At 38.6% G+C, this 19,234-nt stretch overlaps 1 protein-coding gene across 2 annotated transcripts in view; it reads right to left on the bottom strand.

Annotated features, from left to right (window-relative positions):
* Nucleotides 1-19,234, bottom strand: part of zgc:158403 (tetratricopeptide repeat protein 39A) — a 70,848-nt gene that overhangs the window by 31,865 nt on the left and 19,749 nt on the right. For both annotated transcript variants that reach the window (XM_062036848.1, XM_062036849.1), the window contains exons 3-5: nucleotides 13,644-13,742; nucleotides 7,087-7,218; nucleotides 3,145-3,203 (exon numbers count right to left, since the gene is read on the bottom strand). In XM_062036848.1, the coding sequence (XP_061892832.1) occupies nucleotides 3,145-3,203; nucleotides 7,087-7,218; nucleotides 13,644-13,742 (290 nt within the window). The remainder of the gene's footprint in view (nucleotides 1-3,144; nucleotides 3,204-7,086; nucleotides 7,219-13,643; nucleotides 13,743-19,234) is intronic.

The raw sequence follows: 19,234 nt of genomic DNA, 5'->3' as shown, positions 1-19,234 counted from the left end.
TTTCAGAATATGGTCAGCCTAGTCAATAAGGCACAAATAATGAACTATATATATATCCATTCATACCGTAACTACCTGCTGGTGTTAATGTGTATGTTAGTGCATTATAATGTTCATTTTGTCCTTGGTCTATGAACACACCGTGTTGGTGGAGAATGAGGAAGTGTTGTTGTATCTAGGAGTGAAACACTTTGAAGACTGACATGTGCGCACGGAGGAAATACTTGTTGGAATTGGGCCTGTTGTTAGCATAAAATTGGCAGTTGGAATTGGGCCCTTTGTTAGCATAAAGTTGGCAATTGGAATTGAGCCCGTTGTTAGCATAAAATTGACAATTGGAATTGGGCCCGTTGTTAGCATAAAATTGGCAGTTGGAATTGGGCCTGTTGTTAGCATAAAATTGGCAGTTGGAGTTGGGCCTGTTGTTAGCATAAAATTGGCAGTTGGAATTGGGCCTGTTGTCAGCATAAAGTTGGCAATTGGAATTGGGCCCGTTATTAGCATAAGATTGGCAATTGGAATTTGGCCAATTGTTAGCATAAAGTTGGCAATTGGAATTGGGCCCGTTGTTAGCATAAAGTTGGCAATTGGAATTGGGCCCGTTGTTAACATAAAGGTGACAATTGGAATTGGGCCCGTTGTTAACATAAAGGTGGCAATTGGAATTGGGCCCGTTGTTAGCATAAAGTTGGCAATTGGAATTGGGCCTGTTGTTAACATAAAAGTGGCAATTGGAATTGGGCCCGTTGTTAGCATAAAATTGACAATTGGAATTGGGCCCGTTGTTAGCATAAAGTTGGCAATTGGAATTGGGCCCGTTGTTAGCATAAAGTTGGCAAATGGAATTGGGTCTGTTGTTAGCATAAAATTGGCAATTCAAATTGGGCCCATTGTTAGCATAAAATTGGCGGTTGGAATTGGGCCTGTTGTCAGCATAAAATTGGCAATTGGAATTGGGCCCGTTGTTAGCATAAGATTGGCAATTGGAATTCGACCAGTTGTTAGCATAAAGTTGGCAATTGGAATTGGGCCCGTTGTTAGCATAAAGGTGGCAATTGGAATTGAGCCCGTTGTTAGCATAAAATTGACAATTGGAATTGGGCCCGTTGTTAGCATAAAGTTGGCAATTGGAATTGGGCCCGTTGTTAGCATAAAATTGGCAATTGGAATTGGGCCTGTTAGCATAAAATTGGCAATTGGAATTGGGCCCTTTGTTAGCATAAAATTGGCAATTGGAATTGGGCCTGTTGTTAGCATAACAGTGGCAATTGGAATTGGGCCTGTCGTTAGCATAAAATTCACAATTGGAATTGGGCCTGTTGTTAGCATAAAGTTGGCAATTGGAATTGGGCCTGTTGTTAGCATAAAATTGGCAATAAAAGCTAAAAAAAAAGAGCGTCGGACATTGTGTGTCTTCTTCTGGGCGCTAAAATATTACTTTTGTTAGGTGTAGCGGCTAATATGTTGCCGTGGCGCACCGCCACAATCAAATACGTTAAGGGGAAACCCTGTAAGGTGTTGCTGTAGCCTGTTTACTTCAGATGCAGTCAGTAGTCATTCGTCCAACTTCTTTAGTTACATTAGTGGTGTTTCTAAAGTTTTCATTGTAGGTCCTCTCTTATTCATCACTTGGGCTATTCAACTGGTGGCTCACGAGTTTGGTTCTAAAAACTTCTGAGGGACTCAGTGTTTTTCAGAAGATCCGTAAAAACAGCTGAGCACTCTGTACATCTGACAAAATGAATAGACCAAAATCAAATGTCAACTGTACAGTAGAAGACGCTGGTTCTCTGGAATGTACGAAATAAGACTGATAGTGAAGGGAGAAGTCCAGTCCCCCAGTCCTTAGCTTGTTGGAAATGTGGCCACCAAAACAATTTGGCCCGAACACACCTTAAAACAAACCTGGGCAAATTAAGGCCCAGGGGCCACATACAGCCAGTTAAGCTTTTCAATTTGGCCCGCCGGACATTCCCAAATAATTTTTTTAGATCTTTAAGATGGAAAGTGTAGCTGCCATTATGAAGTGCAGTGATGTTTTCAAATGACCGTGAGTCTTGAACTATACAAAGTATTTCAATGGTTGGAATCTGCGCTTTTGCATGATATACTAGTTACTATAGTAATCTAATTAGTTACTATGGTAATCCAAGTCACAACAGCTCAGACGAGGCACCAAGCAGTGTGGGTGTGGTTTGTTTCCACAGAGTGTTTCCAGAGCGGCCAGCCTGAAATGCGGGTGTCAGGGACAGACGCAGAGGGAGATTTTTACAACAAAGTTCTAAAGCTTAGTGATATATCAAATTTTAGGTGTTTTTTTTTTTTACCCTTCGCGTTCGTATTTCGCTGTTTGTTGCATTTTTGTTGCGTTTCGCTTGATTGTAAAATATGTGGATGGAGAAGGGGTGTGACGTTCATATGTTGTCAATATTCAGTGTTTTATGCTTCATAGTTAATATTGTAAATCCCACATTCTTTATTTTCATGTACAAAAGATGAGTAAAAAAAAAAAAAAGACAATATAACATACATCCATAAACGTGGACGCATGTGAAAAAGTGCAATATATTTATCTGTACAGTAATCTATTTATTTATTTATATATATTTATTTTTATTTATTTATTTTATATATATATTTATATATTATTTATATATATTTATTTATTTATATATGCACCTTATTGCTTTTTTATCCTGCACTACCATGAGCTTATGTAACGAAATTTTGTTCTTATCTGTGCTGTAAAGTTCAAATTTGAATGACAATAAAAAGGAAGTCTAAGTCTAAGTCTAAAAAATTCTGGGTGTCTCATTCAGTAAAAAAAATTAAAATTCCATTCCGTTTTCTGTCATTAAGTTTTTAGTATTCAATCAGACATTATTGTGAGGTTTTGTATTAGTGTTCCTAAAAATAGATATACAGGCCCCCGGACACATTTTTTTCTCAAAATTTGGCCCCCGAGTCAAAATAATTGCCCAGGCCTGCCTTAAAAAGTGTCCAAAGTTCTTCACAAAACCAATCACTACAAACAAGTGCAAATGTGAAGCAACGCTTAAATAGGTTATGTCCATAATTATTGACTAAACAATTTTCCCCATTTTAATTAAAAGTGGGGAGGTGAAGTGGAATTTTTGTTTTTACCTTCAGTGAGTGGCTCGCCCGCTGACTTGTTTACTAAACCCTGGGATTTCCGCCGGAACCTGAAACATTAGATGAAAGTATGTGTATGAGGCCATGTCCACACCAACACAGAGAGTTTCAAAAACACATACAGTACAGGCCAAAAGTTTGGACACACCTTCTCATTGAATGGGTTTTCTTTATTTTCATGACTATTGGAGATTGTCACTGAAGGCATCCAAACTATGAATGAACACATGCGGAGTTCCATCCATCCATTTTCTACCGCTTGTCCCTTTCGGGGTGGAGTTATGTACAAAAAAAGGTGAAATAACTGAAAACATGTTTTATATTCTAGTTTCTTCAAAATACCCACCCTTGGCTCTGATTACTGCTTTGCACACTCTTGGCATTCTTTCCATGAGCTTCAAGAGGTAGTCACCTGAAATGGTTTACACTTCACAGGTGTGCCTTTTTAGGGTTGATCAGTGGAATTTCTTGCTTTATCAATGGGGTTGGGACCATCAGTTGTGTTGTGCATGAGAAGGTGTGTCCAAACTTTTGGCCTGTACTGTATTTGGGGTAAAAAACAATCTCCATCCACACATTTTTAGTCTACTTTATACCTTTTGTTTTCCATCCTTATCCTTTCCATCCTTTGTAACTGAGCTACTGTGTGGAACAATTTCCCTTGTGGATCATTAAAGTTTGTCTAAGTCTAAGTGTAGTTTAAAAACTGTCTATGTCTACACACAAACACGTACACCTGCTGTCATGCACATTTTGTCCAATCAGAAGCCTGGAAAAAGCAGCATTAGCTGACTTGGTGGCATTACCCCTCTGTTAAGTGTTATTTTGATATACTTTAGTGCTGCCCTAGTGGCTCCCTGGAGCATTTTTTTTTAAAAGGATTAAAAATGGAAAAAGATGGGGGTAAAAATACAAACAAACGCAACAGTTTGTTTACATGTAAAATCTTCCACTCCTTCTTTGTCTCATTTTGTCCACCAAACGTTTTATGCTGTGCGTGAATGCACAATGGTGCGCTTTGTTGATGTTATTGACTTGTTGGAGTGCTAATCAGGCATATTTGGACAGTGCACGACTGCAAGCTAATCAATGCTAACATGCTACTTAGGCAAGCTGTATGTACATATTGCATCATTATGCCTCTGTTGTAGGTATATTTGAGCTCTTTTAATATCCTTTACTTTTACCCTCTTTGCATTTAATTTAGTTTTGAATGTCTCATGACACATTATCTGTATGTAATATAGGCTGCATTTCTGATAGTGTGCCATGTTGTTCCAGACCACAGCAAACGTTACCTAGCTTGCCAAAGATTGTAATAAATCCATTAGAAGAAGACAGCCTGTTTCCTTTAACTTGGAGACACACATTTATACCTTTGGCCATTAAAAGCCAGCAATTTCCAGGAGTTATCTCACCTTCTGAGTAGCCTGTGATTTACTAAAGGTTTCTAATGTTGTCAAAAATGTGTAGAATAAATATTACATTTCAACATTTCTGTCAACGAAGATTTGCTTCAGCCTGCAACACATAGTCATTTTGATAGTAGGCTATTATAGCTAATATAGACACTTACGTCATGTGTTGCCTTCATTATAAGACTTATAAGGCTTTTAATTTTTTGCGGCTCCAGACAGATTCGTTTTTTGTATTTTTGGTCCAATATGGCTCTTTCAACGTTTTGGGTTGCCAAAACCCTGCTTTGGACGTACAATGACTTCTCTTTAAAACCAGCCTGCAGGTACACAGAGCCCTGGGAACATTATTTAAGAGCGAATGCACGCCTGTGCTGCTGAAACCCAACACTCAAAGAATTATAGCGTGTTCAGCAACATGGTGGTGTACAAACCCTGTTTCCATATGAGTTGGGAAATTGTGTTAGATGTAAATATAAACGGAATACAATGATTTGCAAATCATTTTCAACTCATATTCAATTGAATGCACTACAAAGACAAGATATTTGATGTTCAAACTCATAAACTTTTTTTTTTTTTTGCAAATAATAATTAACTTCGAATTTCATGGCTGCAACACGTGCCAAAGTAGTTGGGAAAGGGCATGTTCACCACGGTGTTACATGGCCTTTCCTTTTAACAACACTCAGTAAACGTTTGGGAACTGAGGAGACACATTTTTTAAGCTTCTCAGGTGGAATTCTTTCCCATTCTTGCTTGATGTACAGCTTAAGTTGTTCAACAGTCCGGGGGTCTCCGTTGTGGTATTTTAGGCTTCATAATGCGCCACACATTTTCAATGGGAGACAGGTCTGGACTACAGGCAGGCCAGTCTAGTACCCACACTCTTTTACTATGAAGCCACGTTGATGCAACACGTGCCTTGGCATTGTCTTGCTGAAATAAGCAGGGGCGTCCATGGTAACGTTATTTGGATGGCAACATATGTTGCTCCAAAACCTGTATGTACCTTTCAGCATTAATGGCGCCTTCACAGATGTGTAAGTTACCCATGTCTTGGGCACTAATACACCCCCATACCATCACAGATGCTGGCTTTTACACTTTGCGCCTATAACAATCCGGATGGTTCTTTTCCTCTTTGGTCCGGAGGACACGACGTCCCCAGACGTCCAAAAACAATTTGAAATGTGGACTCGTCAGACCACAGAACACTTTTCCACTTTGTATCAGTCCATCTTAGATGAGCTCAGGCCCAGTGAAGCCGACGGCGTTTCTGGGTGTTGTTGATAAACGGTTTTCGCCTTGCATAGGAGAGTTTTAACTTGCACTTACAGATGTAGCGACTAACTGTAGTTACTGACAGTGGGTTTCTGAAGTGTTCCTGAGCCCATGTGGTGATATCCTTTACACACTGATGTCGCTTGTTGATGCCGTACGGCCTGAGGGATCGAAGGTCACGGGCTTAGCTGTTACGTGCAGTGATTTCTCCAGATTCTCTGAACCCTTTGATGATATTACGGACCGTAGATGGTGAAATCCCTAAATTCCTTGCAATAGCTGGTTGAGAAAGGTTTTTCTTAAACTGTTCAACAATTTGCTCATGCATTTGTTGACAAAGTGGTGACCCTCGCCCCATCCTTGTTTGTGAATGACTGAGCATTTCATGGAATCTACTTTTATACCCAATCATGGCACCCACCTGTTCCCAATTTGACTGTTCACCTGTGGGATGTTCCAAATAAGTGTTTGATGAGCATTCCTCAACTTTATCAGTATTTATTGCCACCTTTCCCAACTTCTTTGTCACGTGTTGCTGGCATCAAATTCTAAAGTTAATGATTATTTGCAAAATAAAAAATGTTTATCAGTTTGAACATCAAATATGTTGTGTGTGTAGCATATTCAACTGAATATGGGTTGAAAATGATTTGCAAATCATTGTATTCCGTTTATATTTACATCCAACACAATTTCCCAACTCATATGGGAACGGGGTTTGTATATCGATACTTTGATACTTTTCAAACTAAAGGGAACTACAGAAAATTGGCTTTATTTTAACATAAAATCTTACAGTACAATTAACATACGTTTCCTATTGCCTCAAAGAACTATTTTAGAAGGTTAAAATATAAATTAAAAGGCATTAAACACATTGGGCTTTTGTTGTAGCACTCAAAGAACAATTTACAATTTTCCATTCTACATATAGTCTGCCATAATCAAGTATTAAGTTAGAATATAATAAAAAGCTTTATTGACATTATATTAAATGTTTCATGATTTATGGTTGCCATTCCTGGTCTGTGCTTTAAGAAAAATACAATTATTACTAGTAAGTATTAAAAACAAATGGATAAATGTACACAGATATTTATATAGCACTTTTCTCTTGTGACTCAAAGCACTTTACACAGTGAAACACAATTTCTAAGTTACAATTAAACCAGTGTGGGTGGCACTGGTTTCCACAAATGCACACACATTAATTTGAATTGAGGAGACAGCTGACCTCTGACAGAGCTCCTGTGCCGTCTTCATAGTCGCTCCTGCATTGCAAATGTCTTCATGCTGGAAAGTCATCATGGCCTGCATTTCCAGCACCGTGGCGTAAATAAGAGCATGGTACATACTCTCGTCCACTCTAAACGGGAAAGATTCATACAGTAAATATCACCCTGCAGGAAATCATAGACTATAAATCAATTTTCTAACACAGGGTTGCAGACAGCTGGGGCCTATCTTAGTGGGTTAAAGACGACACCTTGGACTGGTCAGCAGACAATCAATCACAAGGCACATTAAGAGACAAACGCTCACACTCGTACTCAGACCGACAGTTCAATTCATCAAGGACGTCGCACAAAACAATTGAAAAGAAAACATGTTAACACTTTCCTATTTTAACTTGTTGTAAAGTAGAGTGCAGACCCCCAGCAAGGTTTAACTGGTAACAAAAGTATCAAAACAATGTGGAGTGATGGACCTGTACGACCTCATAGTGTTGTGCAGTCACAAGAATGTGGCAGTAGACACCAACGTACCATTTTTCATTCTTGGGACAGGGAGGGGGGTGCACCCATTTTGACTTAAAGGTAATACAAACAATAAAAAAACAATACATTCCACTCACAAAAGTTGAGATAAGCACCAAACTTAATGGATTCACACTAGGGCTGGGCGATATGGCCTTTTATTAATATCTCGATATTCTTAGGCCATGTCACGATACACGATATATATCTCCATATTTTGCCTTAGCCTTGAATGAACACTTGATGCATATAATCACAGCAGTATGATGATTCTATGTGTCTACATTAAAACATTCTTGTTCATACTGCAGTAATATATGCTAATTTTAAACTTTCATGCAAAGAGGGAAATCACAACTTAGTAAATTTACCAAAACTGTATTTATCAAACAGTTATTAAACAATGGCACAAACATTCATGTACAAACCCTGTTTCCATATAAGTTGGGAAATTGTGTTAGATGTAAATATAAACGGAATACAATGATTTGCAAATCCTTTTCAACCCATATTCAATTGAATGCACTACAAAGACAACATATTTGATGTTCAAACTCATAAACTTTTTTTTTTTTTTGCAAATAATAATTAACTTAGAATTTCATGGCTGCAACACGTGCCAAAGTAGTTGGGAAAGGGCATGTTCACCACTGTGTTACATGGCCTTTCCTTTTAACAACACTCAGTAAACGTTTGGGAACTGATAGGGACACATTTTTTAAGCTTCTCAGGTGGAATTTTTTCCCATTCTTGCTTGATGTACAGCTTAAGTTGTTCAACAGTCCGGGGGTCTCCGTTGTGGTATTTTAGGCTTCAGAATGCGCCACACATTTTCAATGGGAGACAGGTCTGGACTACAGGCAGGCCAGTCTAGTACCCACACTCTTTTACTATGAAGCCACGTTGATGTAACACGTGGCTTGCCATTGTCTTGCTGAAATAAGCAGGGGCGTTCATGGTAACGTTGCTTGGATGGCAACATATGTTGCTCCAAAACCTGTATGTACCTTTCAGCATTAGTGGCGCCTTCACAGATGTGTAAGTTACCCATGTCTTGGGCACTAATACACCCCCATACCATCACAGATGCTGGCTTTTCAACTTTGCGCCTAGAACAATCCGGATGGTTCTTTTCCTCTTTGGTCCAGAGGACACGACGTCCACAGTTTCCAAAAACAATTTGAAATGTGGACTCGTCAGACCACAGAACACTTTTCCACTTTGTATCAGTCCATCTTAGATGAACTCAGGCCCAGCGAAGCCGACGGCGTTTCTGGGTGTTGTTGATAAACGGTTTTCGCCTTGCATAGGAGAGTTTTAACTTGCACTTACAGATGTAGCGACCAACTGTAGTTACTGACAGCGGGTTTCTGAAGTGTTCCTGAGCCCATATGGTGATATCCTTTACACACTGATGTCGCTTGTTGATGCAGTACAGCCTGAGGGACTGAAGGTCACGGGCTTAGCTGCTTACGTGCAGTGATTTCTCCAGATTCTCTGAACACTTTGATGATATTACGGACCGTAGATGGTGAAATCCCTAAATTCCTTGCAATAAATGGATGAGAAAGGTTTTTCTTAAACTGTTCAAAAATTTGCTCACGCATTTGTTGACAAAGTGGTGACCCTCGCCCCATCGTTGTTTGTGAATCACTGAGCATTTCATGGAATCTACTTTTATACCCAATCATGGCACCCACCTGTTCACCTGTGGGATGTTCCAAATAAGTGTTTGATGAGCATTCCTCAACTTTATCAGTATTTATTGCCACCTTTCCCAACTTCTTTGTCACGTGTTGCTGGCATCAAATTCTAAAGTTAATGATTATTTGCAAAAAAAAATGTTTATGAGTTTGAACATCAAATATGTTGTCTTTGTAGCATATTCAACTGAATATGGGTTGAAAATGATTTGCAAATCATTGTATTCCGTTTATATTTACATCTAACACAATTTCCCAACTCATATGGAAACGGGGTTTGTAATTTGAAAACAGAAAGTGCAAGATTGTCAGACATTTTAAAACAAGCTATTAGTGCACTTTTGTGCATGATGTCACTAAGATGAGATATCAAAACAACACTAAATTAAAGTGCACTTTTTGTGCAGAACGCCGCTACAAAAGTGTAAAACAAATAAAGTGCACTTTTGTGCATGATGTCACACAAGATATTTCAATAACTGTCAAATAAAAATGAGCTGCATAATAGGAAACAAAATGGTGTATGTCCTTCACTATGTGGCAGGTTCCTGCAGACGTTATCTCCTGTTTTTCACAATTTTTTTCATATGGTGTTGATCTGGAAATGGTGGTGATGTGCTGGTTGCTTCGACATTTTGTTGGTTGTGGCACCGGCCGAGATGTTGACATGCGGAGTTTCAAGCACTCTTCATTCTCCAGCGGGTGACTTTTCAAATCATGGTACAAATTAGCAGCGCTGCTACTTTTTGTAGCAACGCTTTTGCCGCATACTTGACATATTACGGTTGTCTGTTCAACATCTTCCCACTTGAAGCCAAACCACGGCCAGACGATGGACCCCGTGCTGTTTTTCTTGGGAATTAATTCTTCTTCCTCCATTTGTTGCCAGATTCGCATCTTTCTCTCTCTCGTATTACCACTCCGCTTGCACCTGCCACAGAAGTTTGCTGCCACAGCTAACTTTACCTATGGCACATTCCTCTCTGCTACCTCTCTGCTCTGTGAGGGTGTATAACGTTGCAGACGCGACAGTATGTGACGTATGTAAGAATTCATTTTTATACTCTAGCTTTTGGATAGATCCTCTTTAGACCAGTTGACCTGTCACTTTTATTTTCTGCTCTGTCTCCCCTCTCCTGGTACCAGGTGGTCACAGATCCTTTCTGGAGAGGTACACTACCGTTCAAAAGTTTGGGGTCACCCAAACAATTTTGTGGAATAGCCTTCATTTCTAAGAACAAGAATAGACTGTCGAGTTTCAGATGAAAGTTTTCTTTTTCTGGCCATTTTGAGCGTTTAATTGACCCCACAAATGTGATGCTCCAGAAACTCAATCTGCTCAAAGGAAGGTCAGTTTTGTAGCTTCTGTAACGAGCTAAACTGTTTTCATATGTGTGAACATGATTGCACAAGGGTTTTCTAATCATCAATTAGCCTTCTGAGCCAATGAGCAAACCATTAGAACACTGGAGTGATAGTTGCTGGAAATGGGCCTCTATACACCTATGTAGATATTTCACCAAAAACCAGACATTTGCAGCTAGAATAGTCATTTACCACATTAGCAATGTATAGAGTGTATTTTTTTAAAGTTAAGACTAGTTTAAAGTTATTTTCATTGAAAAGTACAGTGCTTTTCCTTAAAAAATAAGGACATTTCAATGTGACCCCAAACTTTTGAACGGTAGTGTACCAGTCTGGAATAGGTGCTAGCTCATCCAAGTCAGGACCCGGGGCAAACTACTCGTCTCTGCATTGCCGAAGTGTCTCCATGGAAGAAGATCCCCTTACGACCATCTGTTGGCTTTCCGGTGGACTGGACTCTCACATTATCTATTAATGTTGCCCTTGTGATTAAGGGCTATATACAGTAAATAAATTGTGCTTGATTGATTGATACAGATCAGATAGTTTTGCGAGGTGCTCAGCTCTGGTGCAGCACCAAGAAGACATCAAATTTGACTAAATATAGGATGTAAAAGTCATAAAGTTTCCGTATGTGAAGATGTGGAAGGAGAGCGACACCTCCCCGCTCGCCGTGTCCAGTTTTGACCACTGTGGCGCAGCGTGTCAAGACGAGTCCCATGCCCCACATTAAGAAATATTCACTATTAGTAAAGGATATAACAGTGCAGACAAATAGATTTTAGAGTGTAAAAGATGAGTCAGAGTTGTTTTTAGACACGTCACATCAGGAAGTAACGTCCGCTCTGAGAAAGGCTGTGGTGACAGCCAAAAACTGTTCAGTTCAGTTCAGGATCAGTTTATTTGTAACATGCATACGATACAAAGTAATGCATCACATATTTCCAGTTGTTTCATTACAGCACGTCCAAAAAGGAGTAGGAAGAAGCTGAGCTTATTTAATGCTACCCCATTTCATACCATAGCAATTGTATCCCATTTCATTGTTCTCTGTAACAGAACAGTGAATAAATACATAAATAATATAAGTAAACAAATATTAAATACATAAATAATCTTTACCTAAAAAAAAAGGGTTCAAGATGTTCATCATAATTATTGTTGTGTACTTTGTGAACACTTGTAGTTTGAACAGTCTCTTAAACTGAATCATATTGGTGCTTTGTTTGATTTCTTTGCTTAATTCCATAATTGAATTCAACATACAGGTATGCTAAAGGTTTTAAGTGTTGTACTTGCATACAAATGTTTTAAATTAGATTTTCCTCTAAGGTTGTATTTATCCTCTTTTGTTGAGAAGAATTGTTGCACATTCTTGGCTAGCAGGTTATAGTTTGCTTTGTACATCATTTTAGCTGTTTGCAAATGCACCAAATCGTTGAATTTCACTATTTGTGATTCAATAAATAAAGGGTTTGTATGTTCTCTATATCCAACATTGTGTATTATTTTAATTGATCTTTTTTGTAACACAGTTAGTGAATGAAGCGCACATTTGTAGTTGTTTCCCCTTATTTCTACACAATAACTCAGATATGGTAACACTAGTGAGCAGTAAAGAATATGAAGTGATATTTGGTCCAAAACATGTTTTCTTTTATTCATCATTGATGTGTTTCTTACTACTTTATGTTGTACATTTTTTTACATGAGGTTTCCACTTCATTTTATCATCTATTATTACACGCACAAATGTGTTTTCTTTTACCCTTTCAATGTCTACTCCGTCTATTTGTATTTGTGTTTGACTTTCTCTTCTACTGTTACCAAATAGCCTTATTTTAGTTTTACTGAGATTCAAAAATAGTCTGTTTTTGTCAAACCATCTTTTTAATTTGTTCATTTCTTCTGTTATCGTTTGTATTATCTTTTGTGTGTTCTGTCCTGAACAAAACTCAGTGGTATCATCTGCAAATAATACTAACTTTAAGTCCTTTGCAACTTTACAAATGTCGTATACCGGTATATCACTCTTACCTGTAAGCAGGCAAGAGTGATCTCTTACTCTCTCAAAACTATTTGTCTGCACACAACTATATTTTACGATTATCTAATGACGACACAATGAACACAATCGAGCTATCTTCCAAAAACACCCACAGGGGGCCTTAGAAGCCACTCCACTCGCCTCTCTCTCACGGGGGGGTAGAGGGGGGTTTAATGTCCGACGATTCGACTGCGACGTTGATAGTCAAATCAGACTCCTTCAAATCGGATCGTTGAGTCTTTGACTACCGGTATTCAAAGACAGCCCTGAATATTAGTCGTTTTTTGTGTGATTCTGCTATTCAACAAACTAAACAAACAATCAAAACAATATACCTGCTGCTTTTGTGCTTAGCGGAGATAATACAAGTCATATTTCAGCCAGGGAAGATATTCTGGTGAAGACCAAGATTATTTTTTTACTATTTCAAGCATTTTAACAGCAGTACACATGAATTTCAGTGGCACAATTAAAGCATACGCAAGAAGTGTACAGTCTGACGCTGATTCAACCAGAATTGACGTATACCGAGTCTCCGGTCATGTGTGTCATTCTAGTAGTAAGAGTCTTTGTTTGAAACTTTTTCACCAGGGGTATTTTCCCCCGAGTACCTTTAATTTTTAGGATCTTTAAAAGCCTTACACTGCTGCTACCATCTCACAGCTTTGTGTTTATTTAGCAGGGCTGCCTTTCTCTGGCTGTTGAAACAGTCACACCTCAGGCGTCAGCTTTAGCAAACACTGAATATCCTGGAGCACGGAATCTTGCCTGAGCTGCACTTGTATCGCAGCTAACATGAGGTACTGGACAGTCCACACCTGATCTACGCATCGACTGGGGCCAAAACAAAGGACCACCTACAAAAACAAAGGAATGTGCACAATTGTATTCCAAGTTAGACGTCAACTTTAGGCTTTACTTTGACCGCAGTTTCTCCAGACTCTCAGTGAAGTGGTTGTTCAGGAAGAGATCCAAGGCCTCCATACACTCATCCAGGCTCTCTTTTAGGGTGGAGTTGCTGAAATAGAGACATGTAGATCAACAATATGCAGAAACAAATGAGAAAGAAAGTATACTTGTGTAATAGTTTGGTAGTAATTATATACTGATATATGCACTTCGGACATCCCAGCGATACAAGGACTGTATCACGCTTTTGAGACACAAAAGGGCAACTTTTGACATCTACTTTCTCAGCAAGACGTCCAAATGACAATATCTTTATTCAGGCTTGGGCAAGAAAACTATTTTATCAATAAATTTGAGTTTTTTTGTTGCAGGCAATTTAAAAAATAAAACCATCAATGTTTTTTCCATTTTTGCGCCGGCATATTTTTCCCCCCCCGGAGCTTCCACCTCCATATTTCCTTAGGGAAGATCCACACACACGCATAGCACAACACGGCTAATTGATTGATTGATTGAAACTTTTATTAGTAGATTGCACAGTGCAGTACATATTCCGTACAATTGACCACTAAATGGTAACACCCGAATACGTTTTTCAACTTGTTTAAGTCGGGGTCCAAGTAAATCAATTCATGGTACAAATATATACTATCAGCATAATACAGTCATCACACAAGTTAAAGGCCTACTGAAACCCACTACTACCGACCACGCCAGTGGTCACCAACGCGGTGCCCGCGGGCACCAGGTCGCCCGTAAGGACCAGATGAGTCGCCCGCGGGCCTGTTCTAAAAAAAAAAAAAAAAAAATGTAAAAAAAAAAAAAACGTTTTTTTTTTTTTTTTTTTAAATTAAATCTACATAGAAAAAACACAAGATACACTTTCAATCAGTGCATCAACCCAAATAACCTCCCCCATGCACACTCATCCACACAAAAGGGGTTATTTCTTTCTGCTACCAATATTCTGGTTCCCACAACATAGACAACACATCTGCAAGGGACACAGTCCCTGAAGCACACATGATTGTATAGGCTGCTGGTCCACTAACATTTTCATTAATTACTATTTTTTATGTAATTATTTTTATATTGTTTTACTTTCTTTTTATCCAAGAAAATGTTTTTTATTTATTTATCTTATTTTATTTTATTTTTTAAAAAAAGGGCCTTATCTTCAACAGACCAGGTTGTCAATGAAATTAGATTTTTTTAAAGGGTTTTTAAAACCAGGCCCAGTCCAGATAATGTCCAAGTCGGACTCAGCAACACACACCTTCATTCATGTACACAGAAAAAAAATTAGGGAACACAACAGATTGCATATAATTTATAAACAAAACACTTTGCATTCCATTCGAAAGGACGTTCCCTTTAGATTTCCGATCCTTAACATTTTACATTTATCATAATTAAGCTTAAGGCCAGATTGCTGTGAAAATATGTCCAAAAGATTAAGAAGGTTCCGCAAACAATGAGGAAAAATCTTATCTTTGTGAATCAGCCTTTTCTGACATGAACTTCATCAAGAACAAACACAGAACACGCCTCACTGATGCACATCTGCAAGACTCACTCAGAGTTGCAGTGTCAAGTTACACACCAGAGTACAACACACTAGTTAACAGCATGCAATGCCAGGCTTCCCACTAACTGACAAAGAAACAGATAACAGATTTGGTGTCCAGTTCAAAGTGTGACATGATTTAAAAATTTGAGAGTTTACTTTTGTATTTTACATGAGTTATTATTTGTACAAACATGGTGCAAAGTAATTCATGATTTCTTAAAAAATGTTAGTGGCTAGCTAGTTAAAATGGGATATTGTGATTTCACAAGACTGTCTTAGAAGTGATCATTTGAAAATGTTAAATTTGAAAAATGTGCACTTATAGAGAAATTATAAAAATAAAGTGTTGCAAATTGATATTTATCTGTTTCTATATACATTTATTGTGAGAAATCATTAAGATGATCAGTGTTTCCACAAAGATAAATATCATTAATTATTAATAATAACAGAGTTAAAGGTAAATTGAGCAAATTGGCTACTTCTGGCAATTTATTTAAGTGTGTATCTATCTGGTAGCCCTTCGCATTAATCAGTACCCAAGAAGTAGCCCTTGGTTTCAAAAAGGTTGGTGACCCCTGGACCACGCAGTCTGATAGTTTATATATCAATGATGAAATCTTAACATTGCAACACATGCCAATACGGCCGGGTTAACTTATAAAGTGCAATTTTAAATTTCCCGCGAAACTTTCGGTTGAAAACGTCTATGTATGATGACGTTTGCGCGGGACATCAATGGTTGAAACGGAAGTATTCGGACACATTGTATCCCAATACAAACAGCTCTGTTTTCATCGCAAAATTCCACAGTATTCTGGACATCTGTGCTGGTGAATCTTTTGCAATTTGTTTAATGAACAATGGAGACTGCAAAGAAGAAAGCTGTAGGTGGGATCGGTGTATTAGCGGCTGGCTGCAGCAACACAACCAGGAGGACTTTGAGGATAGCAGAAGCGCTATCAGACGCTAGCCGCCGACCGCATCGATGATCGGGTGAAGTCCTTTGTCGCGCCGTCGATCGCTGGAACGCAGGTGAGCACGGGTGTTGATGAGCAGATGAGGGCTGGCGTAGGTGGAGAGATAATGTTTTTATCATAGCTCTGACGAGGTCCTGTAGCTAAGTTAGCTTCAATGGCGTCGTTAGCAACAGCATTGCTAGGCTTCGACAGGCGGCACAGCATTAACCGTGTAGTTACAGGTCCAGTGTTTGGTTCGGTGTCTCCTCATAGTAGTATTGTTGATCTTCTGTCTATCCTTCCAGCCAGGGGCTTATTTATTTTGTTTCTATCTGCATTTAAGCACGATGCTATCACGTTAGCTCCGTAGCTAAAGTGCTTCACCAATGTATTGTCGTGGAGATAAAAGTCACTGTGAATGTCCATTTCGCGTTCTTGACTCTCATTTTCAAGAGGATATAGTACCCGAGGTGGTTTAAAATACAAATCCGTGATCCACAATAGAAAAAGGAGAGAGTGTGGAATCCAATGAGCCCTTGTACCTAAGTTACGGTCAAAGCGAAAAAAGATACGTCCTGCACTGTACTCTAGTCCTTCACTCTCACGTTCCTCATCCACAAATCTTTCATCCTGGCTCAAATTAACTGGGTAATCGTCGCTTTCTCGGTCCGAATCGCTCTCGCTGCTGGTGTAAACAATGGGGAAATGTGAGGAGCCTTTCAACCTGTGACGTCACGCTACTTCCGGTACAGGCAAAGCTTTTTTTATCAGCGACCAAAAGTTGCGAACTTTATCGTCGATGTTCTCTACTAAATCCTTTCAGCAAAAATATGGCAATATCGCGAAATGATCAAGTATCATCAAAGTACAGTATATACATTTAATTATTTACATTATTTACAATCCGGGTGGTGGGATGAGGAGGGGCGAAGGATGATATCAGCACTTCAGTCATCAACAATTGCATAATCAGAGAAATGGAATTTGAAACAGTGTAGGTCTGACTTGGTAGGATATGTACAGCGAGCAGTGGACACAGTGAGTTCAGAAAGCATAAGAACAAGTATATACACATTTGATTAATTACATTTGATTATTTACAATCCGGGGAGGTGGGATGTGGAGGGGGGAGGGTAATGCTAACGCAAACGAGAGCGAGACGATTGTTCCAAAGAAGAGAGAAGTGTCGTCAGTGGTTTAGATTTGCGGCAGCAGGGGTGGAACTAACGACTGCAAGCTGCAAAGTTAGTTCATCCAGCATCTGAAACCGAAGCATCCAGCCGAGTGCGGGAAATGCATTTCTTTACGAGGCGAACAAGAACATAAACTCCAGCTAAAAATCAGCTCATTTACACAAAGTAACACGTATGAGCCTGCTATGCACGTCGTGTGGTGCAGAAAAGCCTGTTTTTATCCACCAAATAAAACTATAAGGATCTCTCAATGCTACATTTTGTTTTGCAGATGTATTTTATTAGAGACAGAAGCTTTAAGTTTGAACTTTATCGATCTCAAATGTTGGAGTTTGTTTATTTACATGCAATGATATGCCACATATTTATTGACAGAAGTATATATATTTTTTTATTGAGACAAAGATTATTTATGTATTTAATATTTGTTTGCTTACTATGGTATAGTATTTATTTGTTCATTAAACTGTTGCAGAGAACAAGGAAATTGGATAAAATTTCTATGGTATGAAAAGGGGTAGGATTAAATAGGCTCTGCTACTTCCTACTCCTTTTCGGCCGTGCTGTAATGAAACAACTGGAAATGTGTGATGCATTACATTGTATCGTATGCATGTTCCAAATAAATTGAAACTGAACTGAACTGAAAACTGAACAGAGATTTTGCCTCTCATTGGAAGCTCTATATTAAATTCCTTTTTTTGATTAGAAAAATGTGCAATGCTCATGTGCATTTGTGTTATTAGCATGACCACTGAACTTTTTTTTAGAGAATGGCGATGTAGGTTAAAATCTATAAAGCGAAAACAATATATCCATCCACTTTCTACCGCTTATACTGTATATCACAATATATTATTTGGTATTTAAATGACAATACAACCATTTTAAAACGTGTTACAAAGGCTCCTAATTTGGCTGCTGACGTCTGTGGCAACATATTGCGTCACTTCTGTTGTAACATGATTCTATCTACACTTCTGTTTTCTTCTTCTTCTTATTTTCTTAACCTTAATTCAACTAGGAAAGTCCCACTGTTAAACTATAATAAGCACTTTATTCTTCTGTTGTTTGGATACTTTACATTTGGGTATCCAGCCAATGCCAAGTAGTTACAGGGGCAGTATTGGCCATAATCAGACAAAAACACAGGTTGGCGGTGTAACAATATCAATTAAGCATATACATTATTTCCTACCATTGGATCGGTGTACCCCGCCTACCCCCCGAATGCAGCTGAGATAGGCTCCAGCACCCTACGTGACCCCGAAGGGACAAGCGGTAGAAAGATGTATAGATGGATCTGATTTGAATCCTTTGCTTTTTGCCCTAATGTGTCAAGGAACTTATTTACTGAGTTTGTAAACAACAAAATAAACGACAAAAGCTTTTGAGATAATAAAAAATATTTTGATCTAAACACTATATACTGATACTACACTTCGTATCATTACTGTCAACATTTTATATATCCAAATGTGTTTACATTCAAGAGCTCTAGCTTAGTAATTAGCATATTCTCCAATAGCATGTTTAGCCATACATTAACTTCCAGTGATGATACGAAACAGTTTATTTGCCAACATGGAAGCAAGCTTTGCTGACTTAAGCCTAGTATACTCTAGCGCAGGGGTCGGCAACCTTCAGCATACAAAGAGCCATTTGAGCCCATTTCCCCCCAAATAAAACCCAACTAGAGCTGCAAACTCTGGTCGATTCCTAAAATGACGATAACACCACTTATAGTTTCGTTACACATATGCTATCGAATTTATGAAATCAAACACTTGACAACGATTCAAATTTTATTTCTGGGTATAAGCAAATCACCAAATATTACGAACATTCGAAAAAAATACACTACTCAAGTCGCGCCAAT

Source organism: Entelurus aequoreus, linkage group LG25, assembly GCF_033978785.1.
Source record: "Entelurus aequoreus isolate RoL-2023_Sb linkage group LG25, RoL_Eaeq_v1.1, whole genome shotgun sequence".
Taxonomy (NCBI): Eukaryota; Metazoa; Chordata; class Actinopteri; order Syngnathiformes; family Syngnathidae; genus Entelurus; species Entelurus aequoreus.
This window is presented reverse-complemented; position numbering and strand designations above follow the sequence as displayed.